The sequence below is a fragment of the Callospermophilus lateralis genome, chromosome 2, assembly GCF_048772815.1.
Source record: "Callospermophilus lateralis isolate mCalLat2 chromosome 2, mCalLat2.hap1, whole genome shotgun sequence".
In the NCBI taxonomy this organism is placed as follows: domain Eukaryota; kingdom Metazoa; phylum Chordata; class Mammalia; order Rodentia; family Sciuridae; genus Callospermophilus; species Callospermophilus lateralis.
In genome coordinates this window covers 104,908,667-104,932,008 of record NC_135306.1, presented here as the reverse complement: position 1 = coordinate 104,932,008, position 23,342 = coordinate 104,908,667, and the positions used below count along the sequence as shown (strand labels likewise).

Sequence of the window (23,342 nt, the reverse complement as noted above, 5' to 3'; positions counted from 1 at the left end):
CACGTTGTGGTGGATTTTAACCTCTTATTTGTCCCAGGTGTATTTGAAAATGAGGAAAGCTATAAATCTCTCTCATGGATGGACAATATTATTACAGAGTGTCTATAACAATTTCACAGGTCCCTGAAACGTAGTTTCTCTGTTATAAAGCAGAAAGAAAGAGCCCAATGGCATATTACCTCCTTGAGAACCGAGATCTTGGTTGATTTTTTAAGTCTTCTATATCCAGTGTCTAGATTCTAGAATAATGTCTAGTACATAGTACTGACATGTACTAGACATTATTGATAATTTACTAAGGGACTGATAATTTACTAAGGGAATGGCTGACTGAGTCCTGGGGAACATTTCAGTTTAAAGAGCTTATAAAACTCCCCAAAAAAGAGAAGATGGCAGCAAAAGTAGGAAGAATGAAGGCCCAGGAGAGGGTGGTGTTGCAGAAGGCAAGGGCGGTGGGTAGAGTTCCAAGCTTGGGAATAATTATCAATGTCAGACATGCCTGGGTCATCTGAGAGATTAGGATTTAACAGTTGTCTTTCGCTTTGTCAGTATAGAGGTTCTCCCAAATAAACATGTAAATAAATACACATCCTTGGACAGTTCAGACATTGACTTAGCAAATTTAGGGAGAGGCCTAGTAATCTGCACAGCAAAGCTCCCACGTTTATTAGATTTTGACCAAAGTATAGCAATTGCCAAGCAATGTATTATTTCAATAGCCACAAAGTAAAGGGGAAATAAAAGGGTTGAGGGGGACCTTTGAAAGTCAGATGTGGGCATGTTTAGTGGAGGAAGAACTGGTAAGAGGGAAGAGTGTGTGAATTGTAGTGAGACAGGAAGACATTTAGCTGGGTTCTGAGTCCCCAGGGGATCCATTAAGCAGAAGCAGCACTCCTAACCTGGTAGGCAGGTTATCAGCTGTCACCCAAAGAAAGCTGTTCCTCAGTAGTAGTGTTTGAGAGTCCCGAGGAATGTTGTGTAAGAAGTTGGCAGTCATTAGCAGTGCCCCAGTCACATCTGTTTACTTATTTTCTATTATTAGACTTTCTCATACTTACTGGCCAGATGACAAACAGAAACTATTCTTTATTCTTTACCTGCCTTCTATTGCCTGGAAACCTCTTTCCTACCTAAACTGAAATTATCAACACCAGAGTTATTTAAACTGTGGAAATAGTTTGGCATAAACATACAGTTGTATTTTCTGTAATGTTGTGGCTTTACTTTTCAGGCCAGTGTCTCTCCACATTTTTACCATGAAGGGTCTCTTCCACATTGGATGTCTCAACATATTTATCCATCTGCCAAGCTAACTGTGAATGTAAAGCACAGTGGAGCTTCACCACCTACCAACCTCCATATACTGCCCCCACACGCTTCCTGTCTATGAGTTCTTCCGTTTCTGATCTTCACTACAGTCTTTAAGGCATGCCTGGTTACCCACATCTCACACTTAGAAGAGTTAAATTGCTTACCTGCTCTCCCCCTGCTAAGTGCAAGAGTCAGGACTAGAACTTGCATCATTCTGCTGCAAATCCTGAACTCCAGTGCTGCGATTGTATTACTCATAACTTAATCCTCATTTCAGTTCTATAAATTGAAGATTAAATTGTAAGTAATCACATTAAATCATTTTTTTGAGGAATTAGGCTAAGAGAGTATAACCCAGTTGGCCAATGGTATAGGCCAATTAGAAGCAAAGCAGGGGCAACACACGCTTGTGTGTCTCCCTGCTGTCCCTTTTTGTTAATCAAAGACATCTACAGTGCCCCTCGAAGCCTTCTCTCTCTCTCTCTCTCTCTCTCTCTCTCTCTGTCTCTTTCTTTCAGGGATTGAACCTAGGGGCATTTAACCACTGAGCCACACTCCCAGACCTTTTTATTTTGTATTTTGAGGTAGGATTTGCTAAGTTGCTTAGGGCCTCTAAGTTGCTAAGGTTGGCTTTAAACTTGATGATCCTCCTACTTGACCCTCTTGAGTGGCTGGAATTATGGGCGTGCACACTTGGAGGCTTTTCAAGCTTCCAATTAACATGAGATAATTGGTGCTAGATGGCAGAGTGCAGCCAAAAGCAAAGAAGAGCCACATATTAGTCTACAGGGCCTTAGTGTGGGTAAATGTATGGCTTCCCCTAGGCTCCAGGAATGCTGAAGGGCAGTTTACACACACCTGTGACTGCATGGGTTCATCTGAATCTCCACCCCCTTCTGACTTAAGAGGCCTTGGGTGTTGCCTGGGAGAGAAAGAGCTGATTCTATTTAGGAAGTGCTTGTTCAGAAAGGTTGCCAGATTCCGTTTCCCTAGCTGTCAAAGCCCTTCCAGAGGGCACCAGGACATCTCCCTGGTGTCTTGTGGGTTCTGCATGTGTCTTGTATTGGGAGAATGAGGAAGGGAGACCAGTGGAATCATGAGAATTTGCCCACCCTGCATTTCGGAGTTCACCGTCACAGTCGAGTGAATTCCTGCCTTCTGGAACATGCTTTGGCTCAATTTGTGTTGGATTTTCCCCAGCCCTTTCCTGTGTGGCTGGTACTAAAGTGACCTTCTGGGATAAGCTTCTTACATGCTGGTTAACAAAAGCCCGGATTCTGCTTCACCTGGTTTCTGTCTGGAGTATTCTGGAATTGTCAAAAGAGCTTCCCCATCTCAGTTAGTAACACAAGCTAACATTCTAGAATTTAATTTATGCAGTGATTTTTTTTTTTTAATCTGAAGCTTGAATTCACAGCAGAAGGAATTTAAGTCATCCCAGTGCCTTGTCTAGCTATCTTGGGGGGAATGGCAAACAGACGCTTATACAAATTCCCTTGGTTTCAGCATTAAGCCATCTTTCATCATCCATGTGCTCAGGCAAAGTCATTCCAAAAACCCTTGTTTAGAGCTACTTTTTCAGTCTAACAGACATTTTCATCTGTTAGTGCCATCTGCTGGACTTTTTCCAAGTTTTTTTTCTGACTTCTTTAAGTCAGACTAGACACAAAAGACGTGACTAGTGTGGGGTGGATGGGAACTTGGTCCTTGATTTGTGGCCTTTGACCCTTCCTCTGTAAACAGCCTAGGGAAAAGGTTGCTTTTGTCATGGCCTTGAATTCATTAGGGATGCAGTGTGAGTTGCTCAGGGTCCAGGTGGCCTGAATCATTTGAAAGCATTCATGGAAAAGGGTGTACCAGTCAGTTTTGCAATACTATAACAAAGTATTTGAGAAACTTAAGTTATAAAGGGAATAGGTTTGTTTTGGTTTATGGTTCTAGAGTTTCCAGTCCAAGATTGGGTGGTCCCACTGCTTTGAACCTCAGGTGAGGGCAGTACATCCTGACAGGGATGTGTGGCACAGCAAACTGCTCACCTCGGAGAAAAAGATAGGAAGAGACGGGGTCCTACAACCCCTCTGAAGCACATTTATGATGACCTAAGGACCTCCCAGTACTCCTTTCCTACCAAAAGATCCCTCCACCTCCCAATGATGCCATCCTGGAACTTTTGGGGGACACTTAACCAAACCATTGTGTTCTATCCCTCCCCCAAATGTTCACATCCATCTCAAAATACATTTATTTAATTCTCAAGAGCCCCAAAGAATGAACTATTCTGAATCTCTGGAAATTCTGATCAACAATAATATTTCAGTATTAAGACTTGTAATGCCATAAATAAATAAATAAATAAATAAATAAATAAAACAATATTATTTCATGGGATTGAGCTGGAGAAGTGGTTGGCATTATTTAAGTCATTTAAGACTGTTATAAAACAAACTCAAAATATGAGAGAAGACCAAATCCCTCTTCGGACCCTTGGAGGAAGAAAGACGGCACCATAGATTCACCTGCAGTTCTTCCAGCCCAGTGTTCACCTCTCTGAAGAGTTCCAGGAAACTCTAGTTGGTGTCACCACCCACACTCTGTCCCTTGTGAAGTTGCTTCCTCCCAGTATGCAGCGCATACCCATGCCAACTAGATGCGCAGGTGTGTGTGTGTGGGGGGGGGGTTGTCCCCTGCTGGCGGGGGCCAGGTCATTGTCATCTTTACTTGCCCATTCCCACAGTGTTTTGTGCATGGAAAATAGTAAGTGGAGCCCACCCACAATGCTTTCTTTTTCTCATTTCTCTTTGTCTTGAATGGATCCAGTTTTAAGTGTCAGTGCAAAAACTTGTTAAGACCTTCTTCTCTTACTGACCACAGAAGAAACGGCTGTTTGTAGTCTGTGCTCTCAAAGCCTTTCACCGGTACTTGTGAATGCTACCATTTGCTATTTTCAACTGTAGTCATACTGAGCCCTCCCTTCCAGAATGCAGACACCTTGAGAGTAGGATCCTCATTAGATTCATGTCTTCATGTGTCTCTCTCTCTCTTTCTATAGCTCACAAAACAATGCCTTGCTCGCGGTGATGACGCGTGCCAGGCACTGCTGTCCAGGCTTCACCTGCTTGTTCTTAAAACCTCGATAGAGCCTTACAAGGAAAGAACTATCATGACATCTATCTCCATTTGATAGATAAGGAAAATGATGTTGAATCAATTGCTCAGGATCATGTAACTAGGAGTGGAGCTTGCATTCAATTCCAGGCTGCATAATTCGAGATTCTAGACTCTTAACCCTTGCCTCAGTGCATAAGTACACATAGAGGGCATTCTATGAATACTTGCAGGTTGGTGTTTCTTAATCACGTGGAACCAATCAATAGTGTGACTCAATGTTGTCTTAATTCTCCTTGGGCAGAACTTTCCAAGCCACATAAAGGCCAGAAGGGGGCTCCAGAAGGCTGGCCCTGGTTGGGGTTCTTGATGCTCTGAGGTATTGGGCAGCCTGGTTGATTCTGGTTTGGAAGCCGACAGTGCCATCTAGTGGGATAACTTGGTAATATTAGCTCGATTATTTTTCTGAAACTTTGGTAACATGGCCATTTAGGTCTGGCCTTAATTAGTTTAATGTTAAGATATGTTTGCAAGCTGGAGGGCAGGGTGAGTGGAAAGAACCAACCTCTCCTGGCTCAAATGGGTCAAGGTCAGTCAACCTTTTTCTTGAAGAGACTGTGAGGTTGATGGTCGTTTGGGTTTGTTGAGCCCCATTGACTGTTATCAATGACGGAAAGCATGGGGCTTCAGGTACCCCTCCTTCCTGCTACTCCTCACATGGGCTGCCCGAAGTGTAGGTCACTACTGTCTCTCGAGGCTTGTCTCTGGAGCTGTATCTCATTTGGAATTTGAGTTCCAGCCATCTGTGGGTCGCCTACCATAGAATAACACTTATCCCAGATTGTATATAAGAGAGTGCTTGATGCATACAATAGTCAATACCATGGGTCAACAATAGTACAGTGAGATTTTGTTTTGAGGAGTTTTTAATAGGTAAGTTTGTCGCAGCTTGCAGGGGAAAATGATGAACGGACACTCCACAGTGGAAAAGCAGTAAAAAAGCACTTGGCATAAAGGAAAGAGAAAAGGTTTGCGTAGGCACTTAGCTCTGCCTCGCAGCTGGAGGCTTTGTGTAGGTGCTGTTCTGGTTTCTGGGGTGTATGTGTATGTGATTCCTTGTGTGTATGAAAATTTTGACTTAATTTGCTTCCAAAGCCATTTACTTCTTGCTGGAAGAACCTTGAAGTGTGGTTACAACTGTATAACCATAACCACAAACAATTCATGTACTCTTTTGGTTGAGATGAAATTCTTTAAGATTGTTCAGTTTGTGGTTTGCTGGGAATCTAGCCTAAGGCTTGTACTCTAGAGATCAGATCAGCACACCTATTGCAGTAAACAATTTTTTTTTTTAAACTGGGAATTGAAACCAGGGGAGGGGGTTACCACTGAGCCACATCCCCAGCCCTTTTACTTTTTATTTTGAGATAGGGACTCACTAAGTGGTTTAGGACCTTGCTAAGTTGCTGAGGCTGGCCTCAAATTTGCAATCCTCCTGATTCAGCCTCCCAAATCACTGGTATTATAGGCATGTGCCACCACGCTTGGCCTTATTGCAGTGAACAATTTATCAGAACAAAGAAATGATTTTGGTTATACTGTTGCTTGGGTTGTAGTGACATTCATATTAATAATTTTTTTTTGTCTTATTTTTTCTTACTAGTTTCTTCTCTCTTTTTTCATTTTCTTTTTTCTTGTTCTTTCTTTTTTTAAAAAAATTGGATTGGATAACAAAGTGAAAGAACTTGAAAGCCTTGTAAAAACCAACCCATGTTTATTATTAATTATGAGCTGTGTGTGAAATTTATGATTATGCAATTAAAATGATCTCAACTCTGAAAAATATACATAAACCCTCCAAATACCACAAAAATAGAAGACCAAGAAAAAAATTTGTAAGACCACAAAAAAAGAAAACAAAATGGGGTGTGTGTGGGAGAGAAAATATACATTCTGATACTGCCAGATAAATAATGAAAATACAGACATTTGTGCTTCTTTGAAAAACTGGTAGTAAAAAGATACCAGAATAGGATATGATGATACTCATAAAATCAATAATAATTTAGTGAGTTTTTAGAAGAAAAACTTTACAGCCTGGCACAGTGGCATATGACTGTAATCAAAGCCACTCAAGAGGCTGAGGAAGGAGGATCACAAGTTCAAGGCTGACCTCAGCAACTTATCCAGAGCTTTGTCTCAAAATAAAAAGTAAAAAGTCCTGGGGATGTAGCTCAGTGGTAAATTGCCCTGAGGTTCAATCCCCAGTAGTGGGGAAAAAATTTTGTAGTAGGACTTTATTATTAATAAAATCTATGCATAGGTGCGTTCGTCTGCCTTTTCCCATGAAAGTTCCTTGGTTCACATTGCGGGCTTTGTGGGCTCCTGAAGTCTTTCCTCTACCAAACTTACACGGCTCTGCCTCAACTCCTCAACTCCTCAGCTCAGACACCATAGCTTACAAGTAATCAAGGACGCCACGTAAATGTCAAGTGTGGCTGTGTTCCCATGAAGTGTCATTATGGACACTGAAATTCAAATTTCACATCATGTTCAAGTGTCCCAAAATATTCTTTTTTGGATTACCCCCAACCTTTTAAAAATGCAAAAACCATTCTTAGCTCATGGAACTGTATAAAAACAGATGGCTCCAGATTTGGCTCGAAGGCTGTAGTTTTCAGATCCTTGTCAGATGCCTAGAGTAGGTAATACTTGTAAATGGGAAAAAAAAAAAAATCAGCATTCATCTATTATATAGATGGTGTCATGAGGTGTCTGAAAAGATTTTCTCTCTCTGGAATAAGATGAAAGGCAGTTTATTCCATTTCACCTTAAGGGTGGAGTCTGTTTACAGAGTTCTGACCTTGGAACTCTGGAGTCCTTCCTCTTACCTGCAGGCCTGTGAGGATTGGAGGGATTCCACCCTTTATTCCTTCTTTCTTTCTTTTTTTAAAACCTCACTCTAAAACTCAGCCCTGCCTGGGGGCTGAAAAGCAGACCAGGTGACCCCAGATCCTGTCTGTAAAGTCTTTTGCCTTCCTCCACACCCTACTAAGCCCCTCCCTCCTCAAGTCTACACCAGTTCCTGGGGAGCCTCTAGTGGGATGAGGAACAACGGAATCATTAACCCATCAGAGTGAGACTAAGAGGGGCAGTTAAGATGCCCTGGATGTGCATATTTAGCTGGGGAAGAACCGGGCCAAGGTCAAAACCTTCCTCTTCCAGCTGGGGCAGCAAAACAGTCCTCAGGTATCACGGTGGGTTTTTGTACCACGTCTGTGTCATTTCTCACACCCCTCCTCGGGTAGTACACTCTCTTGCTAAACTCTCTGCACAGGGGGAACTTATAGCCTCAGTTTTGTAACTCCTTTTTTTCCCTCTAGCTGAGGTCTAAGAGCTCCCCGGGGTTGAGAAAGAAGCTGAGCATTAACAGCCCATATCCTGTGTCTTCCCCGCAGCCAGCAGAGCAGCCAGCAGAGCAGCCACGATGACGATTCCAGCAGGTTCCTGAGCCCTCGAGTGCGGGAAGAAAGGTGAGATCCCAGAGGAGGGAGCGGGTGGGTGGGAGAAACATGACAGAGCACCAGCCACGTGCTTGGGCAGGACCGTGCTTCTGCGGTGGGCGAGCGCTTTGGGAAGTGGAAGAGCCAGAGGAGAGCGCCGGATCCTGGTGCTTGGAGACTTGAGTGGAGAGACAAGCTGTTCACCCAAGAAATGAGGGCGCAACCCCAAAGGCTGATCCTGAAAGCCTTTCGGGTTCAGCCAGGAGGGGTTGTCAACCTGTGGCAAGCCAAACACTTTGGCAAGACTTTGGACTTAGAGCTCGCATCCTCCAGTCAGGCCTTCTGGGCTGGGTTCAGCGTGGACGGTGCTGGGGAAGAGATTTTGTGCTGAGGAAGCTGCATGTCTTGGGGTCGAGTGTGCGTTGTGTCCAGTGGCGGCACCAAACCAGCCTGACTGGCTTGGAATGCGTTGCATGTGGTTGAGGTTAATGATGGAGAATGAGATTGAATATGTAAAAAGAACACGGAGAATTTGGAGGCTCCTAAATGCTCATCGGGGGATTCCAGATACAACTAGCTAGCTGTGTGCTCAGGTTATGAGGGCCAGCTAGCGTGATTCGTACCATGCTACACGTGGTAGATGGAAGGGGGTTTGTGGTAACAAGTTAAACTTCCTTGCCCCTCCCCCAAAGTCAATATATGTGTTTGGTGTTGGGGATTGAACTCAGGACCCTGGGCATGCTGGGCGCACTCTGCCAAGTCTACCACCTTACTAATGTTGACTTAAATGAGGTCTCAGCTGGCTTCCCACAGGGTCTCTGTTTTGGATCTAGCTCTGTTGAAAAAGCCAAAGGTGCTTTTGCCACTTTTATCAAACTTAAATAAAGCTTAAGGAAATTTAATTAAAAACAAGATTTAATATGATTTCAAACAGAACAGTGGCTTCTATTGGGAACAATGGGAAACTGAGAGAAATTTTTTTCAAAAAAGGAAATGTGATACTGATAATAGAGATTCATTTCTTTAGTGTAAGGTTGCCATAAGGAACCTACTTTGATAGGATTTCTTTGTGTTTGTGGGGTACTGGGAATTAAACTAGCATTTTGCCTATGCTAGGTAAGTGCTGTACCACGGACCTATTCCCTAAGCCTTCTGTTTTTATTTTAGTGAGACAAGGTCTCGCTAAGTGGTCCAAACTGGGTTTGAACTTGTGATCCTCTTGCCTCAATCTCCCAAATAGCTGGCATCATAGCTGTGTACCACTACACCCTGCTATTTGATAGGATTTCATGTGAAAAATCAGCCAAATATGAGCCAATAATAGGACAGGACACTTTGAAAGTTTTTAAATTCATTAATGGAAGCATCATACTTGGATTTAAAAAAAGAGAAAGAAATCTTATACTGTAGCGAGTATAAATTTGATCATATCTTGTGTATTAGGACCAGTTCTTTAGGAATGGGTATTAGAGTTCAGAAGAGAATGACCTATGGCCTTACAAGAACTGTTTGAAGGAAAGGGGTTGGACCTGAAATAGAGAAGATTGAAGGTGACTCTTTAAACATGTGAAAGCATAAGAAACGGAACAGTGTGAAGTTACAGGAAGAAGAGTTTCAGCTCAGATTCACCATTTCCATGGATAGGGCTCATCAATAGAATAGGCGTTGCAAAATAACCTATTATACCCCTCTGCAGAAGATTGAAGCCAAGGGAGGTGTCTGTCAATCGACCTCTAATCCTTACCTCTAGATCATGAACTCTTGTGAACTCTGCCTTAGTTCTTAATTTTATGCCCATTATTAACCAAAATGAATAGTTCAGTTCGTCAATTTAGAGGGAGTGTATATGGAGACATGGGGGCCCCCAAAGGACCAAGATGAATCATTCTTATCAAAATGCTTACCCAGCTGTGATCTGGGAGCAGTTTGTTCCCTCCCCAGAGAAGCCCACACTCTCTTTTTAAAAGACTTTCTGGATTTCGACAACTCTAATCGGGAAGGAGCCCCAGCAGTCCCCAGCACGACTTCCTTCCCTGAGCTTGCACACCAGTCAGCTCTGAAAGTGCACCGGCCATTTCTGACCGGCGCCTGTGGCCAGCCCCTCGCCCCACTTCCTTTTCTTCCTTCCTTCTTTTCTTATCTCCTTCCTTTCTCCCTCCCTCTCTCCTTCCCTCCTTTATTTCTCTTTCCTGAGGATTGAACCCAAGGGCGTGTCATCAGTTACATTCCCAGTACTTTTTGTTTTTATTTTGAGACAGGGTCTCACTAAATTGGGAAGGCGGGTCTCAAACTTGCAATCCTCCTGCCTCAGCCTTGGAGCTGCTGGCCAACATTTCCTATTTTTCTACTGCTTGAGGCACTACAGAGAAAGTGCTGAATGCACATACCCTCATCTACTTTATGGGAGTCAGTCCGTCTTGCACTGTGGGACTTGACGGCCAATCAGAGAGCTCTGCCTTTTGGTGGCTGTTTGGTCCTCTACATTGACTACCATTCCTCCAAAAAGAAAAAAAAAAAAAAAAAAGTCTTTCCTCTAAATCTCTTCCCGGAAAAGGCTTCTGGGTTTCCATCCTGTCCCTTCCTTCCCATCCCCAGCCCACTCAGTCCCACACACTTTCTGGTGGATGAGGGTGTTTTGCCTCAGCTGGCTCTGGGCCCTATGAGGAAAGGAGGGAGGTGAGAACTGCGTTTCCTAAAGCGGCCCCTGTGGACACCGCCCACCTCAGAAACTCCTGGATGGTTCATCCCTCTCTGGATTTAGTCTTTTCTCTTCTCAGCCAGTGCATTTCTTCTGGAGAGAACAAGTTCCCAGAGCTCCATCTTCACCAGCCTCAGCATCCACTTCTTCCTCTAAGATATTTCCACCCAATGTAAAGTTCTCTGGGGCATTCGGGAAGTTGCCCTGTGACATCCCGGTCCCAGACAAGTGGTGATAACCTTGATAGCCTGACTCTGGGGAGATCTTCTGCAGAGGTGGGGATCTGGCCAGGCTCCTCCCCTGGGCCCCTTGGACAGTGTGCCCTTTCATTAATGACAGCGTTTCCTACGCCGCTGAGGCCTTTCTGTGATCTTCTCATTTATTCTTTGCCACTCTCCTGAGGGGTAGGGGGAGCTAATATTATCCAATAATGAGGTAGTTATTGCGGACTCTTTCTGCAGTTGCTTCTAATATTCCGAAGCACGTGATCAATTACTTGATGAAAGGTCATCTCATAGAGCAGGCAAACAATTAACATTGATTTCTTGTGCTTTAAAGATCAAAATTGCAGTCCTTCAGTATAAGACGCCTTTCCGCTGGTGTAATAAAACATTGATTTTTCTTTTTCTTCTCTTTGCTTAGGGTTCAGGATAGCTGCAATATTTAGAGACAAATAGCTACCCTACTACAGTCATGCATTGCTTAACAATGGGCTGGCTGTTAGGTGATTTCCTCATTGTGTGAACATCAAGTAGAGTGTACTTGAACTAAGATGGCTGCAATGTCCCTAGGCTGTAGATTTATTTATTTATTTTTTTTAACTAGGGATTGAACTCAGGGCCTCATAATTGCTAGGCAAGTGTTCTGCCACTGAGCTACATCCCCAGATCTTTCTATATTTTATTATTTTGCAGTACTGGGGGCTGAACCTAAGGGTGCTTTATCACTGAGTTATATCCACAGTTATATCCTGTCTTTTTATTTTGAGACAGGATCTTACCTAAATTGCTGAGGCTGGCCTCGAACTTGTGATCCTCCTATCTCAGCTTCCTGTAGCTGAGAGTACAGGCCACCATGCCTGACTTAGGCTACATAATTTTTTTTTTTTTTTTTGCTGCTGTTTTGATTTTAAATTACTCTTCATTCTCTATTATATAATCTTATGGGAACCTAATGTAGCACAGGACAACGATACTGATTAGCAGTAGGTAAAACTTAAGGACTTCTTAGAAATTTTTTTCCCTCATTCACATCCATCTTCTGTCCTGAAGGCAAATCTTTGGAACCATGACAGTAGGGGAGGGTAGTGGTGTGTGCGTGCACTGTGGAATACAGAACTCTAATCCATTTTCACGCTATAAGGTGAAGCCAGGGGCAAACTAAAACACTAGCTTCCAGGTTCAACCCAAGCTGGACCAATTAAGATTTCTCAAGCACTCATTTCCCAGTGACAGAAACTTCTGAACAAAGGAGGACTGTAGAAAAAGGAGCTGTTTCACTAAGGAGCTTTTGTGTACACCAGGTTAGTTTCGACATTAATGTGGTCTCGGTTGACTGGGAAGCCTCTGAGGGGTTGACTGTTGAGACCTGGAAGCGGGTGTGTGCATATGAATCCAAAGGCAGGGCCCCTGCTCCTGTCCCCAGGCCCAGAGCACACATCCACACACCTGTTCCTGCTTACAGGCTTGTGTGCCACAAACCTTCAGGAAATGTCTACAGGATACAGGGGAGCTCAGGCTGGGAGATGAGTGGACACTTGCTGGCTGCTGATAGGCACTGCTGTATTGGCAAGAACAAATGCCTCACAGTCAGAGTTCATTTGAGTACCTTCTTTGTTGCTTATTAACTGTGCATCTTAATTTTATTTATCCATTTATTTATTTATTGCAGCACTGGAGATTGAACCCAGGGTCTTGCACATGCAAAGCAGGTGTTTTACTACTAAGTTCCACATCTCTAACAGTGCATTTTTTTTAACTACGCATTTTTTCAAAAGCAATTTACTTAGCTTTATCCAACCTGTTTCATCATTTGTAAAAGTCTGTTGTCTGTCATGTCTTCTTGTAAAGAATAAATGAAAAAAAACCAACAACATGTAAAGTGCTTGGCACTTAGTAGTTACTTAATAAGTGGTAACTTAGCAGATCTACCTTCTTCTGTCCTCAAGGAAGTGGAAAGAATGGGTGGAATATTGAGCACTTGCAAATGTCAGGCAGACATTGGAAAAATGGACTAAGGAATGTTATTTTCCCTCAAGAGCTTTTCTCTTTTTTGGTGAGATACACATGCAAACACACAAGTATAATACAATGTAGTAATTGACACAGAATTATTTGTATGGTAATAAAACTAAAGAATTTGTTTACAAAATGTTTCCTATGTGCCAAACCCTGTGTAATGAATCTTACATACTTTTTCTTTCTGTTTATTGGTGCATTATAATATACATAATAGAAGGGTTTATTGTTGTTACATTTACTTTTTTTATTGGTTGTTCAAAACATTACAAAGCTCTTGCATATCATATTTCATACATTTGATTCAAGTGGGTTATGAACTCCCATTTTTACCCCGTATACAGATTGCAGAATCACATCGGTTATACATCCACGTTTTTACATATTGCCATACTAGTGACTGTTGTATTCTGCTATCTTTCCTATCCTCTACTATCCCCCTTCCCCTCCCCTCCCATCTTCTCTCTCTACCCCATCTATGTAATTCATTTCTCTCCCTTGATTTTTTTCCCCTTTCCCCTCACATCCTCTTATATATAATTTTGTATAACAGTGAGGGTCTCCTTCCATTTCCATGCAATTTCCCTTCTCTCTCCCTTTCCCTCCCACCTCTCATCCCTATTTAATGTTAATCTTTTTCTCATGCTCTTCCTCTCTGCTCTGTTTTTAATTGCTCTCCTTATATCAAAGAAGACATTTGACATTTGTTTTTTAGGGATTGGCTAGCTTAGCATAATCTGCTCTAATGCCATCCATTTCCCTGTAAATTCCATGATTTTGTCATTTTTTAGTGCTGCGTAATACTCCATTGTGTATAAATGCCACATTTTTTTAATCCATTCATCTATTGAAGGGCATCTAAGTTGGTTCCACAGTCTGGCTATTGTGAATTGTCCTGCTATGAACATCGATGTAGCAGTATCTCTATAGTACACTCTTTTAAGGTCAAATGGTGGTTCCATTCCCAGCTTTCCCAGGAATCTTCATACTGCTTTCCAAATTGGCCGCACCAATTTGCAGTCCCACCAGCAATGTACAAGTGTACCCTTTTCCCCACATCCTCGCCAGCACTTGTTGTTTGACTTCCTAATGGCTGCCAATCTTACTGGAGTGAGGTGTTATCTTAGGGTGGTTTTGATTTGCATTTCTCTGACTGCTAGAGATGGTGAACATTTTTTCATGTACTTGTTGATTGATTGTATGTCCTCCTCTGAGAAGTGTCTGTTCAGGTCCTTGGCCCATTTGTTGATTGGGTTATTTGTTATCTTATTGTCTAATTTTTTGAGTTCTTTGTATACTCTGGATATTAGGGCTCTATCTGAAGTGTGAGGAGTAAAAATTTGTTCCCAGGATGTAGGCTCCCTATTTACCTCTCTTATTGTTTCTCTTGCTGAGAAAAAGCTTTTTAGTTTGAGTAAGTCCCATTTGTTGATTGTTGTTATTAACTCTTGTGCTATGGGGGTCCTATTAAGGAATTTGGAGCCCGACCCGTAGATCGGAGCCAACTATTTCTTCTGTCAGAGGCAGAGTCTCTGATTTGATATCAAGCTCCTTGATCCATTTTGAGTTAACTTTTGTGCATGGCGAGAGAAAGGGATTCAGTTTCATTTTGATGCATAGATACGTTTCTTAATATCATTTTTTTAACAGGGTTGTCAAGCAGATGCTGTTGTCTCCATATTGGAGTTTAGGAGGCTGAGGCTGGGGAAGTTGAGGAACCTGCCCAGGACTAAGCTAGGACTAAGCTACACTGCTGGGGGTGAGGGCGGTGGGGGGTGCTGGGTGGGAGGGAGGGTATCCAGAAAGATTCTGGAGGGTGGTGCTTGAGCTGAGAGCTGCAAAATGAGTAGGAGTGTCACATGGAGAGCATTCCCAGGCGAGGGAACAGGACGTACGTAAGCATGGGGGCGTGAGAAAGCAGGCCGTGCTCCAGCGAGCAGCGCAAACATTGAGGTATCATGGCAGCATTGTGTCCTAGGAGCAGGGAGCTAGCGAGTGGCCAGAATGGAGTTTTTGCCCAGGTAGGCAGGTTTGACCTGGCCATGTCCTTGATGGTGCCATGTTCCTCGTTGATGATGAAAGCAGTGAGAGGCTGGGAGAGAGGACGAACCCAGGTGTTTGAGTCCTCTTGGGCTGCAGTGACAGAATACTGTGGACGGGTGGCTTATAAATAATACAATTTATTTTTTGTACTTCTGGAGGCTGGGAAGTCCAAGGTCAAGGTGGTGGCAGATCCAGTGTCTGGAGGCCTGTTTTCTTCATAGACAGGCATCTTCTCTGTATGTCCTCAGGGCAAAAAGAGCAGCTCCGATCTCAGCTTTTCTAGGGGCACTCATTCCAATTACAAAGGCTCCACCCTCCTGACCTCCTTACTGGGGGGCAAATGCCCCCATCTCCTAATCCCATCACTTTGGAGTTTAGAATTGCACCGTGAATTTGGTGGGAGGATGGGCAGACATTCAGTGGATAGCATCAGCTCACTCACAGATATTTCTGTGAGAAAAATCACGTTGGTTCCAGTGAAGGAGGTGAATTCTGAGGATAAATACTGAAAGCCAATAGATGAAGTTGAAACTGGTCCTGGTTTACTCTCTGTTTTCTTGTTTAGTACATGTTTATTGAGCAGATACGACATGTTCTTCACTCTGTAGGCCTTGCGGTACATCTATGAACAGGAAATCCAGTCTCCTTCATGGTTCTGGCCTTCTCGTGGAAAAAGAGATGATAAACAAATAAGAAAACATCAATTAATAATAAATGCTATCAAGAAGATGAAAGAGGGTGATCGAGTGTAGCAAGTACTGAGGGGGGTGGGGAGGGCTTACTGCTACATTGAAGCTGAGACCAGACGAGCGTGTCTTGAATTATGGTAGTGAGGACAGAAAAGGAGGAACCCATCAAAGACCTGGAAGGCAGATTTGACAGGACTGACGGACATCCAGGTTGGGGAGGTCATCCAGATGAACCTAGGATTTTGAGCTTAGGCAAACAGCAGCAGCAGCAGCAACAACGACGACAAAGCCACACAGTCTGCAGGATCTGTGCCTGCCTAGGTTGTGACTGTGGCTCCGCCACAGGGGCAGTGTGATCTCGGACAGTCAGTTGACCTCTCTGTGCCTCATTCTCATCCTTAAAATGGGTATGATAATATCTTACACCTTACAGGGTTATTGAGAGAGCCGCATGTGTTGTGTGCATAACGATTAGCATAGTAATAAGGCCTGGCCCATGGCTAGTATTATGATGTGCTTGCATTTTTATTAATTTTTTTGGCAAAGGAGGAAGAATTTGAAGAGCAAGGGTGTCAGTGAGTTTAATTTAGACACGTAGAGTGTAAACTCCCCCATGGCGTGCGCAAATGGAGAGAGACACCAGGTAGTTGGCTGTACTCTGATGCTCAGGAGAAAGATCTGTTTGGGGCTGCAGCTGTAGCTCAGTGGTAGAGAGCTTGCTGAGTCTGCTCCAGGCCCTGGGTTTGATCCCCAGCACTGCAAAGAAACAAACGAAAAGGTATGTTTAGGAGATTAGATGTCCAGGACTCGGTGATAAGTTGGATATGTGGTATATGGGGCGGGGAGAGAGGCCTTCAGAGCTGAGTCCTAAGTTTCCCACATTCTCAGCTGGGTAATGTCCCTTATAGAAAGATAACAAAGAAGGGTTTTAGGGGAGGCTGGAAAGGATAGATGCAGACCACGGGAAAAGGGAGGATCTCCCTGGAATAGGAGATAAGAACGGGCGTGCAGGCAGGTGAATTCATGGTGCTGTGGTTGGCAGGTGAGGTGAGTGGCTGCAGGTTCTATTTTCCCTGGGGAATAGGAAGTGAGATCATCAGGGAAGGTGGAATGGGAGTAGTCTAAAGGTTGGTTATAACTAATTTCCTTTTGGTCACATCTTTTCTGTGATGACCTTAAGAGACATCCCCATCTGACTGTTGTGGTTGGGACGGAATGGCGAGCCGTTTTATAGGTTTTATTTTTAGACTGGGGTTCGTTTGGTTGCGGCTCTCACCTTGCCATGTGGCTCTTTGCTTTCCTCCCTTGTTTCCCCTGTAGCTGAGAGGACCCTGAGGACAGAAAGTACTCCCCTTGTACCTGGCACAGAGAAAGCAATTGTGTGTGGAACTTTTGAATCAACAACTGGAGGAGCCACTGTGGTGGTGCCTGAGGTCAGAGCGAGCTCAGGAGCTGAAGTCAGGCATAAGCCTGCCACCTCCAGCTCAGGTCTGGCCACTGGAATACACAGCTTCCTAGTGTAGGGAGGCAGATGTGTTTTTCAATTCTGCTTGTTCTACCTCAGAAATTGTCCCCCAAAAGCATATTTCTCGAGCCCTCTAGCTCCATCTACCTGCCTGGCCACTGAATTCCCGGTGGCCCCACGTTCACTCAGGTGATCCCTCCCTCACTATGAGGAAGGAGCCAAGTAGCAAACCCTCTGGGAGCAGTGCCTGCTGCTCCCCCCACCTCCAGCTCCAGCAGCTGACATCACATGCGGGTACAGCTCCATCCGCCCTGTCTGTGGATAGAGAAAGAGCAGAAGCTTCGCCAAGTGCCCAGAGCCCTGCCAGATGTGGAAAGATGGAGAAGGGATCTGCTTGGAACTGTGACTCGGGCCCAAGGCAGAGGGGATCCTGGTAGCACAGAGCATCAGGCTGTCCCTCTTGGGGTCCTCTGCCTGCCCACGTTTTATAAGGGACGACAGGGCGGGGAGAGCTCCTGGGCAGGAGCCTACTGAGCACAGCTGGGGAAGCTTCAGAGGGTCCATGCAGCCCCAGAGTGAGCCCCCAGCCCTCGAGGTCCCTGCTACCATGTTGCCGGCCCTCCTCTGAGCCCACCATGGTGCAGAATCTGCGCCCCGAGAGCGTCTCGTGCAGCACAGCTGTCAAGCAGGCTTGTCACTACCACGTCTCCTCCTTGAGGAAGAAGCTGGCCTTTCTGCGAGTCAAGTAGGTGGCAGAGGGCCCTGGAGGTCAGGGTTGGGATGGCCTGGGGCTCTTCCCGGAGGAAGAGTACTTTGGGGCTTGGTTTCTATGTTGGAGATACAGTAGGTCCTTGCTAAGTGACAGGTGCCCAAGAGGGATACTGAAGGGTTAGGTGGAGGGGGAGGCTGGATGGGCTGCTGACTGGGAGATTTAGTCTCTGTGTGACTGTGTGCCCCTCGAGAAGGTGACTTGGTTCACTGGGTCCTTCCTAGCTGGGCAGCTGAGTGGCAGCTTTTCTTTCTTCTTTCATGGTGAACGTCTTAGGTAAAGAACTTGGACCCAAGAAAATGGTCCTGTAGAGAATGGTGCTTCCTGCCTAGGATGGGTCTTTGGGGGCATGGATGATTCCTTCCACGAAAAGGAACCTAAGAGTGGGGTCTTTGGGGTTGTTGACTTGCTGTGGTCACCCCTTAAATCCCCTCTTTCTCAGAGTTTGGAACTGGCTTCTGTGGAGCGGTGAGCATAAGCCGGGTGTGGGACACTTTGTCCTAGGGCAGGTGCCGATACCTGGCAGAATTGTGCTACTCCAGCTCCTTACTGTCTGCACTGTTCCTTGGCCTTGGTGGAAAGCCGAGAGGGGAGGGTTCCTGGAGGAGGAACAGGTTCTCGCCCCGGGATCAGAGTTAAATCTGAAGCTGCCAGGCCTTTGAGAGAGAGGGATGTGCAAACTTATGGGCAGTTGTTTTTTTGTTTGTTTGTTTTTGGGGGGATGTGAAGGGAAACAGCAATAATAAAAAGAAAAGATGGACAAATGAATGAGAGGCTAAGTGGATTTCAAAGGTAGGTCAGGGCTGGAGGTAGAAGGTGACTTGATCTCATTTTTGCCGCTGCCTCTATCATACACACGCAGGAGGTACAGGCAGGATCCTGCAGCCGTCAATTGACAAGCGTTGTCTCCTCAGGGATTCTCGGGGCAGAAATTCTGAGGGTCCTGGGCAGAGACTTGAGTCCTTCCTCTGCTTAGATGACATTTCAGGTACTGGCTGCAGGTCTGCCTCACACACAGTGGGGCTCGACACAGTGGCGGATGGAGAGATTCTCTGATCCTTGACATGGTGCTAGTGACAGGGACAACGTTGTCTCATTAATGGCTGTGTGGAAATCAGGAATGCTTTGAAGTCTGAAAAACCTGAGTTTAAATTCTGGCTTCCCACTTACTAGTTATGGTGCCTCTGCAAAATCATTTTATCCTCAGAATCTATTTCCTTTCTGAAAAATGGAGATAATTACACCTACTTTTAAAAAGTTGTGGGGATCAAAATGAGCTAAAAAAAAAAAAATGGGCTTAGCACTGTGACTGGCACATGGTAAGTGCTCAGTAAATTCTAGTTTTCATTATTGGCAGCAGCAAGCAGCAGATTTGGGGTGAGCCTGTTAAGCACCTGGAAAGTGTGTTTTGAGGTAGAACTGAGAGGTCTGAGAATCTAGTTAAGACGGGCCACAAACAAGCCTAGGAGAGATGTTATTTGCCTTCTAAGTTGCCAGGGGAAGCCAGTCACATGAACTATGGTTCTTGCTCTTCTGGGTGGGGTGAGGAGCCCAGAGGAGTGGGCTTGTGGTCGAGCTTCCCCAGCCCCTGGCAGCAAGAGGATGCTGTGTGGAGCATGCGCCTGGGGCTGCTTGGCCCCATCTCAGCAAGGCTCACTTTGATCGAATGCTGCAGTGATCATGTAATGGTAAATAACTCCAAAAGGGACCCCAGAGGTCCTTGTTCTTCAGACCCCAAAAAGAACACTGTTAGCGTGGTGCAGAGAGAGTGAGGTGGAGAGTGAGACCAGAGTTTGGCCTCCTGTGTTAGTGATTCCCAGCCAAAGCTCCACAGGCTCAGTTTTCTCATCTGGGAGTGGACATTGTCTCAGACTTGCCTTTTGTCACCTGTAGATAAAAGGTCCCAGTAGGGTTCTTCACTTGTATGACCACTCTGGTTGATTTTCTTAGTACTAATCGCATGTTGTAATTGGTATTTTTTTTTTTTTTTCTGACTTGGTCCTTGTTTTCCTTAGTAGTCCTTAGATTTCAGGAGAGCAGGGATTGGTTTTGTTTTGTTGAGTGTCTACTCGGCGCTCAGCACAGTACCTGGCACATGACAGGTACTCAGATATTTGTTGAATGAGTCAATGAGTCGGTGAACAGCAATGTAAGGCATTTTGCTAGCTCTAACATTCTATAATCATGGGATTCTGGGACTGGCTCAGGTAGAGGACTAAAGGTTAGTCCTTTTTGTATCTATTAATCTTTGGACTTTGCATGGTCATGGAGATGGTTTGATTTGTGACCACCTGTCAGATGTTCCCCCTTTCTCTCATCCACATACTTAGGGAACACACTGTCTTGTGGAAGACAGCACGTACAGCTTCTGAATAATAGAGCAAAACCTTTTTTCCAGCTGGCCTAAGCTCTGACTTTTGAGGCAGGGTAGAGGAGCACATGGGTGCTCCTGTCCTCGCCCTCCCTGCCCGTGTTCCCAGCTCCTTTCTTCGGCAGTCCTGGCTGCTTCTGTTGCTGTCAGCAGAACTGTCTGCAGGTGTAACCATCACCTGCTCTGTGTTTCTCCTACCCCAGCATTTCTTCTTTTCTGCATGAGAAAGGGGGTTGTTAAATATAGCTCAGAAAACTACTCTCTGCTGACGCCATAGTTGGGATCTAGGTTAGGACAACTGGCAGGATGGGTGGTAGATTTCATTCTCCAGCTTTCCTGCTTCCTGCTGAGAGAAATCCCATCCTCCTACCAGCCATGGTGAAGAAGGAATGTGAGTGGGTGGTAAACTGGGTGCTCAAGGCAGCAAATCCAACTCAGGCTTCCCCTCCTGGGCTGCGTTCTTTGTTTCCCTAATCCAAGACTGAGATAAAGTCAGGGGACAGAACCCTCCAGTTCTCCTCTTAGCCACTCATTGACTAGTAATAGCTCAGAGCTGCTCTTGGCAGAGACCAGGCCTTCTTCACTTGTTGTTCCAGAGGATGATGTTGCAGCTTGGTTGCAAAATCCTATCCAGTATGTGCCATTTTATATACATCCCTATAATGTGTGTATGTATATTTTTATAGTAAATATTTTGTACGAGATTGGATCAACTAGAGATTTTTAAAAGGGAAAAATAAAAATAAATATAAATAAAATATAAGTGGTGATATTTTTTAATGTGCGGCCGTAGTCAATTTTTCATGTCTCCTTGATGATAAACAACCTGCTTGGGAGATTGGTTCTAAGGCAGCAAGAGTCAGCCTTCTAATGTGTTTGAGAATCACAAACCCACGGACAGTTTATCCAATATGCGGCCTTCTGGGTCTCATGTACTTGGGTAGGCCTAGGTATTTGTCGTTCACACCTATCCCAATTGCTTCTGACGCAGGTCTACTATGCTTTGAGAAACGCCCTTAGCCTGAAGCCTCCTGTGATCTCACTCTGTAGTATCGAGCACATAATTTAATAGGGCAGGGACAGGGAAGGGCCTTTTATTTTCAACTAGACTGGGCATACAGCTTCTATTTTTCCTTATCTGTCTTGTGTACAGCCCTAAAATCACTATTCTGCAGCAAGGAGAAAGGTGGGTGGGTGGGGAAGTGTGTTAGGCATTAATCATTCTATCTGTCATTAGCTTTCCAGGTTACGTGGGCCTAGTTTTCTTCAGGCCTGTTAGCCATAAGCAGTTAATTCTGGTCTCTCTGTGCCTCTCTCTTTGCCATTTCTCCTCAGTCTGAAGGTGAAACTCCCTCAACAAGCTGGACAGAAGCTCATTGCAACCCTGTTTAAGAATGGTCCAGGAGGCTGGGGGAAGGGGCTGAGGGGGTAAAGGATTTTTTGTGAGTGCAACCCCATGCCACCCACTGCCCACACCTGTGCAAAACACAAACGCTCCCTTGTGTCATCCTTTTTAAGACCATGATGGGTGAGTTAATAAATTGAGTTCACAGATGGACTTTTAAGACTCCCTAGTTTATTGGTTGACTTTTGAAACGTCATGACACCTATGCTGAAGGGAATGGTTTCACTTGCTTGATTCTTGTCCCTCTAGAAGTGACACAGATCTATTACCTTGTCCTTTTCTGGGCATCTTAAATGACAGGTGGATTCTTAACTGAGAGTTGCTCCTGTGAATAAAGGTGTAGACTGCATGTCTATAACAGGGGCTTCAGGGGTCAAATGTTCTGCACTCCCTCCTAATCCGTTAATTTCTTCCTTGATACCTACAATTAGGGGGCTATCTGCTTCTCTGTGAATACCTTCCATAATGGGAAATTTGCTAAGGAAATTAATTTGCAAACAAACTGATAATTATAGGGAACCTTCATTAATGTCCACATGCAAACAGTACATCCAAGACAGCGGAGTGTCTTCGAGCTTAGTTGTGGAAATGATATTTAAGGTCTAAGGTATTTGTTATTAATAGCAATAGCTGCTATTTCAAGGGTCATGTGCTCAGCACTGTGCTTTCCGCATGTGACCTTATTTAATCACAATAGCAATCCTACAAAGGGAATTATTATGATACTCATTTTCACACTCAGGCTCAGATTGTCCACTGTCACAGAGCTGTGATTTAACTCCAGCTTAGAGTCTTTCTTGACACACTGGGGCTTTCCCTTGAAGAAGGGAGAGGTGACTCTTAGGGTATTTGAACCTGTACAGAACTTAGTTTCCTTGGGTCTGAAGATCTTTCTTTACTTCCTGGGATTTGAGCACCAGATGTGGAGATGTGTGAGCAAGTCTATTTATGAAGGTTATCCCTTGGAAAGCTTCAGCAACAGACCAAACAAGAAAACAGTTGACAAGGAGAAGATAGATCCCAATGATTCTGAATGATTTTTTAAGAGTGTGTTTTCTTTGCCCTGTTGATTTTGAGAAGTGCTTTAGGATTTTAACAAATAGGTGGTTTGTAGAAAGTTCCATTGTGTTACCTCTTTTGGATGCTTTCTTTCAGTTTCATCATCATGTGTTTTTGGCAGAACAGAACTATTGTGGTTCTTACCTCTCTGCAGGTACCAACTAAAGCTCTGATGGGAATTTGCATGGGTGCATTTTTTCTTCTTTCTTCCCTGGAATCACCAGCACTCCTGGCAGCTCATCAACCTTTCTCCAAGGAGAACGAGTCCCAAGGCTGCTTCTTTTTGCTGTCGGGGATCTGTAATCATAGTTTGCCTGCCCCTTATTCTATTTTTCTCTTTGCTTCAGCAGTAATCATTACAAGGTCTCTAAGTGGTCTGGGTCTAGTGATAATCTGGCATTCTGACGATCCCCACATCTTCTAGCCTAACTCTTCTACCAACACCTCCTTCTCTAGGCTGTGGGGGGGAATGGTGTGGAACAATGGAAACATGAGCATTTCCCATTTACTATGTAGCTTAAAAAAGGATCAGGCAATGTTATTGAGCTCTTCACTCTTTCCCGTTCCTAATTACTCCTGCTCAGCTATTCCTGTGGCTTCCCGTACTCTCACCTGGAACCCATACGTGCTAGCCTCTGAAGTCCTCTGTAGCTCTTCTGTAGAACTGGTGTGAACATTGGTGCAGGC

At 44.5% G+C, this 23,342-nt stretch overlaps 1 protein-coding gene across 3 annotated transcripts in view; it reads left to right on the top strand.

Annotated features, from left to right (window-relative positions):
- Gramd1b (GRAM domain containing 1B) overlaps positions 1-23,342 on the top strand; it is a 167,488-nt gene that overhangs the window by 36,492 nt on the left and 107,654 nt on the right. For all 3 annotated transcript variants that reach the window (XM_076846241.2, XM_076846242.2, XM_076846239.2), the window contains one exon: positions 7,875-7,949. In XM_076846241.2, coding sequence (XP_076702356.1) covers positions 7,875-7,949 — 75 coding nt within the window. The remainder of the gene's footprint in view (positions 1-7,874; positions 7,950-23,342) is intronic.